Genomic DNA, 5,732 nt, shown 5'->3' with positions numbered 1-5,732 from the left:
GGGAAAGAGCTGAGGGTTAAGAGACGGAGGCTTGGTGGGGAGGCATGTGGGTATGGTGGAAACCCTCCTCTCTGCCATCCCCCGTTGCAGGAGGAGGAGGGAGAAATAACAAAGTCATATAAATACAAGTGTAAAATTATCATAAGAGACTCATAGTAATTGAAATGAACATTCAAAACACAGAGTCTTTTAGAAGGACTAAAAAGAAACCAAATTTCAGAAATTGGCAAACATTTTAAAAATAATTTTTTAAAAACTTTGTGCTTCATCTCTGTAACAGTTTTGTTTCCTCTTTATAATCATAAATTTTGCTACAAAATACTAGTATCCTGACCTGCTTCATTTTATTCCTTCCCAACTGCAAAGACAGTATTTTAAAGCTACTTCCCAAAAGTGAGAATTTTACTAATCAAATTATTTCACAACCATTTTAAACTAATCACAAATGTAGCAAGTGTCTCATTTCTAAAAGGCACTTATCTTCTTGAGTGTCAAGCAGAAAGTTCTATTTTCAAACACAGTTTTTCTTTATAAGGAAATTCAGGATACATCAGAAATCTACTTGCCACCTTGGAAAAACAACATTTCCCTTTAAGTAACTGACTGGTTTCTCAAAGTCTCTCAGGCCCCTTTCTCTGAGCTCCTGTCTGACAACAGCAAATCCTCTATCTGGGGAAGGCTCCTACTTCAGAGTTGTTTTTGCCAAATAATTTTGGCCCTAAGGTTAACAAACACATGAGAAATTTTCATTAACTACCACATTTTTGTCAGAAAGCTAAGAGATTCTACTGAACCTTTTTATCTAGGAAATGTTTCTATATGTCTGCCACAGCCCATTTATTAAGTTTTCAGTGGTGTGATATATAAAATTACAAAAACCTAAACTGTGAAAAGAGCAAGGTATCAAACTATATGCTACCCCCTGTGTGTAAAATGGTAGTATGCTTCAAGATGTACAGACTATGCCAGAAGAAACAGGTAATAGTGCCTCTGAGGAGGGAAAATGGGAGGCTTGAGGGAAAGTGGAAGGATGGGAAGGGGAGGAACATCTCTTTTCACTTTGTTCTCTTTGGTAGTTTTTGTTTTTTTTTTCTGAGTGCCAGCATTGTTTTTAAGGAAAGAAGAAAACCAACAAGAAAACATTTCTCAGAAACATATTTCCTATGAAATCCAATTTCACAAGTCAATAGTATTTAAGAATCTACTGAGTATAAATTTCCATACATAATTTAGGCAGACAACAATATGAGGAAATGAATTTGATAAAGAGCTTTAATGGAGCATCAATTGGATTATTCTAATTTGTATCTGTATATAAATGTAGATACACATCCTCCAGACTACACCTATTTCCAGAATCATCTGCACACATCCAAACAGTGTTTCCAGCATGAAGCTATGTAATTTCTGGAATGAGACACAAACAACTGATGGGGAAAAATGTTGAAGATTGTGGACTTTTTTTTCCAGAACTGTTCACCTCCAGTAAAGGAGAACTAATTAGGGTATCAAGTTCCCAAGCAGCCACAAAGTGACTATCTGCAGAGAGCCCCCAGGTATGATAAAGTGCCTTTTTATTTAAAGGTGGGAACTTTCCAGATGTAAATGAACTTGTAGCAGGACCCACTACAGTTGAAAAACAAAATAAGCAACAAATTGTAGTTTAACCACTCAATGTGAACTGCTATCCTAAAGCTCTATAAAAATATTACACAAGATGAAATGTATAGCCTGAAAACAGAATAAATAATAATTGTCTAAAAAAAAACTATAATTGTAAACGCTTTTGCACTTTGGGTAACGCAATAACACGAATGAAGACTGTGATAATAGGTCTCACTTCTAAAACATGTTTCGACTTGAAAAATAAAATATAACGGTCCACAAATGACTTTTATATCCATAGATGTTATAAAAACTACTTTTACTTACTCTCTTGTCTCTGAGGAAAGTGTGAAAGGAAAGACTTCTTACTATTTTTAAGAGAATCAAGTAAACAATACAATTTGAATTAAACCACTACTTAAAAACCAAACTGCAGTTTTTAAGATTCTAGCAACTACTTAAGTACATACAATACATGAATACTTCTTTGTATTAAATCACTAATTAAAAAAAATTAAGTCGGCAATTCCAGTGCAGGTGAGGATGAAGACCTATAGCCCAAGTGTTTCAAGCTGAGGAAAGACCTGTAGAAGTAGTGTGGTGTGAAAACCGTAGCAATACTCATCTTACTAAGTCAGCAACTGACATCTGGAAACAATCATGATGCCCTGTCTTTTGGGCCTTTCAGTATTGTAAAATACTAATACTCTACGCACTTGCCTGGTTGACACTTTCTTCCCATAGGTGAATACTGGTCCCTCCCCCGCAACCCTCACCCCCAGATTCTTTGCAAAACTCACTGAAAAAATGAACAAAACAATGATTAAAACAATAAGAGCAAAACCATGGAAGACATTTAAACCAAAGCACTGAAACCAAACAAGGAAACGGTAACTGTTCTTCCCTTCAAGACTGTGTACTATTAGGTTTTATGTTCTATCAGGTTAAACTGGAATTGTTTTCATACATCCTGTTCTTTTTCTAAACAATAAAATCTTGCTTAAGAAAGCACCCTCCTTGTTTTTCTTTCTCCTGCCTCAGTCTCCAGGAAAACTTAAAAGCTGCATCTTCATTTCCCTGGTTGTTTCATTTTTTTAACTGCAGGGCTGTTTTAACAATTTAGTCAGTATGCTTCTCACACTTCTTTTGCCTTATTCTTTGTCGTGTTCAGCATTCAGAGTAAAGTTCACAATGTCTAAGTTCTCTGCTATGCAGGTAAATATGCAAATCAAAGGATGACAAAGTTTTTTAAGAATCAGTTTATCTACAGTATTTTTCAAGAGAAACTACCATTTTCACCTGATCTGTGCATCCATTTCATAATCCTTGAGCAGGTTATATTTTTCATAAACAATAAAAAGACCCATTTCGAATAGCTAGAAATATTTGGATTTTCGCGGTGTTTTCTTTCTCTTCTTTTTGATCATTGTAGTGACAGGCCAGTAAACCCTAAGGTGGATATTTGTACTCGGGCGCATGCGGGGGAAAAAAAAGTGTGGGGGGGAGAAATCTGTAAAGAACTTTGCAGGTGCAAGCTGAACAGGAAACATTCGAAAGATAAAAATGTACCCTCGTTCCCTTGCCCGACCTCCATCCCCACAGAGAAGAAACAGAATACTTACAAGTTAGCATCTGTGTATTTGTATCTCTATGTGTGTTCTCTCTTCTTTGGATTTGGATACTTTGAGCTAATTTGGAAGTGCCCGTTTGGTTGTCCACAAAATGATGCTTGAGAATCTAAGGATGCATAAATTAGAAGCCCTACAAAGGCACAGAACGGTCATTGTACCTCACTCTTTATGCGCTCTTATGGTAGGACCCAAGAGCTTTTTTTTTTTTTTTTTTTTTTTTTTTTTTTTTTTTTTTTTTAACACTTTAGATGATGGAGCGAGTGAGAGGCTGGTAGCTAAAGACGAATAGGCGAACCCTGCACATCCCCCTCCTCAACTTAGCACCACATCCCCCCTCCCCAATTACACTGGACTTTGCTACGAAGTCAGTAGTTTTAGGAAAACTGGGGTCTGGATCGGCAGAGGCGCGGAATCCTTCACTTCAAGCCTCGACGCCGGCCTCGGAGTTTCTATTTCTGGTGCTCCAGGGTTGGGATAACGGTCGGGATGGAGGCGGGAAGCATGGAGAAAGCAAAGGGGGGTGATCTTTTCAAGAAACACCCAACTGCCCCCTTTACCTTTTTAGTCTCCACTATGGGGAGGTGGGGGTCCGAGAGAAAAAGATGTCAATGACCATTGTTTGCTCCTGTGCGATGTTGCTCCGCCCCCCGAGTCTGTCGTAAACCTGGCGCGGGACTAAAATAAACCCCAGATCCCGCAGCTCCGGGGGCTCGCCGCGCCTCCGACTGCTGGTCACAGGCGCTGCCACCCCGGCCCAGGTGGCGGCGACCCACGGCCGCCGCGTCCCGCCCGCGCCCGCCCCGGGCCCCCCTACCTGGCCGTCCGTCGAGCCATGTCGTTGAGCCCCAAACACACGACGCCCTTCTCCGTGTCCGACATCCTGAGCCCCATCGAGGAGACCTACAAGAAGTTCGGCGGCGCCATGGACGGTGCGCCGCCCGGCCTGGGGGCGCCTCTGGGGGCCGCGGCCGCCGCCTACCGCGCGCAGCCGACCGGGCCCTCCTCGCAAGCGGCGGCCGTGGCGGGCATGCAGCCCCCGCACGCCATGGCGGGCCACAACGCGGCGGCGGCGGCGGCGGCAGCGGCGGCGGCGGCGGCGGCGGCGGCCGCCACCTACCACATGCCGCCCGGCGTCCCGCAGTTCCCGCACGGCGCCATGGGCGGCTACTGCAACGGCGGCCTGGGCAACATGGGCGAGCTGCCCGCCTACACGGACGGCATGCGGGGCGGCGCGGCCGCCGCGGCCACCGGCTGGTACGGCGCCAACCCGGACCCGCGCTTCTCGTCAAGTGAGCGGGGCCGGGAGCGCGGGACGGAGGGCAGCGGACCGCGCGGGCTTTTCCCGCCACAGTCCGAAGCGCGGGGGTCGCTGGGACCGGGTTCGGGGCGCGCGGGGTGTCCTGGGACCCTGAGCGCGCGGGGGGCGCTGGGACCCGGCCGGGGTCGCGCGGGGCGTCCTGGGACCCTGCGCGCGCGAGGCGTCCTGGGACCCGCCGGGGCCACGCCGGCGTCGCGGCCGCAGCGGTGTGAAGGGAGTTGGGCGGCGGCTGACTGGCATTCCCTTTGGGCCCCTCCCCAGTCTCCAGGTTCATGGGGCCGTCAGCGGGAGTGAACGTGGCCGGCATGGGGTCGCTACCGGGCATCGCGGACGCCGCCAAGTCGCTGGCGCCCCTGCACACGGCGGCGGCGGCGCCGCCGCGGAGGAAGCGCCGCGTGCTGTTCTCGCAGGCGCAGGTCTACGAGCTGGAGCGGCGCTTCAAGCAGCAGAAGTACTTGTCGGCGCCCGAGCGCGAGCACCTGGCCAGCATGATCCACTTGACGCCCACGCAGGTCAAGATCTGGTTCCAGAACCACCGGTACAAGATGAAGCGGCAGGCCAAGGACAAGGCGGCGCAGCAGCTGCAGCAGGAGGTCGGCCTGGGCCCGCCGCCGCCGTCCCCGCGCCGCGTGGCCGTGCCCGTGCTGGTCAAGGACGGCAAGCCCTGCCAGAACGGCGCGGCCACGCCGACGCCTGGCCAGGCCGGCCCGCAACCGCCCGCGCCGACGCCCGCGCCCGAGCTGGAGGAGCTGTCGCCCAGCCCACCCGCGCTGCACGGCCCGGGAGGAGGCCTGGCGGCCCTGGACGCGGCGGCTGGGGACTACGGCGGCGGCGCGCTGGGCGCCAACCTGCTCTATGGCAGGACGTGGTGACGGCGCGGGCCGGCCAGGGTCCCTCGTGACGCCTGAGGGTCGGCTTGGACCGACGGCGGACGCGGAGCTCGCAAACGGACGGACTGGTCGTGGAGGCGGGCGGGCGCGGAACCTTACTACTGGGTGTGGGGACGCGACAGCCGCAGGATCGAATCACGAGCGTCGCGCCAGGGGGCTTTGAGGTGGTCATTTCCTCCTTCCAGAGGTTCCTAAATTATGTGAAAAGCCGGCCGAGTCCATATCCACCACGTTCCTAACCAAAGCTCTCAGAGTTTTAAACGTTGGAGACTTCGTTGGTGTTTGTTG

The 5,732-nt window shown here is 49.2% G+C and overlaps 1 protein-coding gene across 1 annotated transcript; it reads left to right on the top strand.

The window, feature by feature from the left end:
• The first annotated feature begins 4,068 nt into the window (after positions 1–4,068).
• NKX2-4 (NK2 homeobox 4) lies at positions 4,069–5,426 on the top strand. Its single transcript, XM_007454533.1, has 2 exons — positions 4,069–4,525; positions 4,816–5,426. Exons 1-2 carry the CDS (start codon positions 4,069–4,071, stop codon positions 5,424–5,426), a joined length of 1,068 nt encoding a protein of 355 aa, XP_007454595.1.
• The last annotated feature ends 306 nt before the right edge of the window (positions 5,427–5,732 follow it).

The sequence above is a fragment of the Lipotes vexillifer genome, unplaced genomic scaffold (assembly GCF_000442215.2).
Source record: "Lipotes vexillifer unplaced genomic scaffold, Lipotes_vexillifer_v1.1 scaffold365, whole genome shotgun sequence".
In the NCBI taxonomy this organism is placed as follows: Eukaryota; Metazoa; Chordata; class Mammalia; order Artiodactyla; family Lipotidae; genus Lipotes; species Lipotes vexillifer.
Note: the sequence above shows the minus strand (reverse complement) of the source record. Positions and strands in the feature narration are given on the sequence as shown.

What these genes read in the sequence shown, in the direction of transcription:
- NKX2-4 (XM_007454533.1), top strand. Translation starts at nt 4,069, where the DNA reads ATGTCGTTGAGCCCCAAACACACGACGCCCTTCTCCGTGTCCGACATC. An exon ending in GGACCCGCGCTTCTCGTCAA is followed by an intron (nt 4,526 to 4,815) that starts GTGAGCGGGGCC and finishes GCCCCTCCCCAG; the next exon opens with TCTCCAGGTTCATGGGGCCG.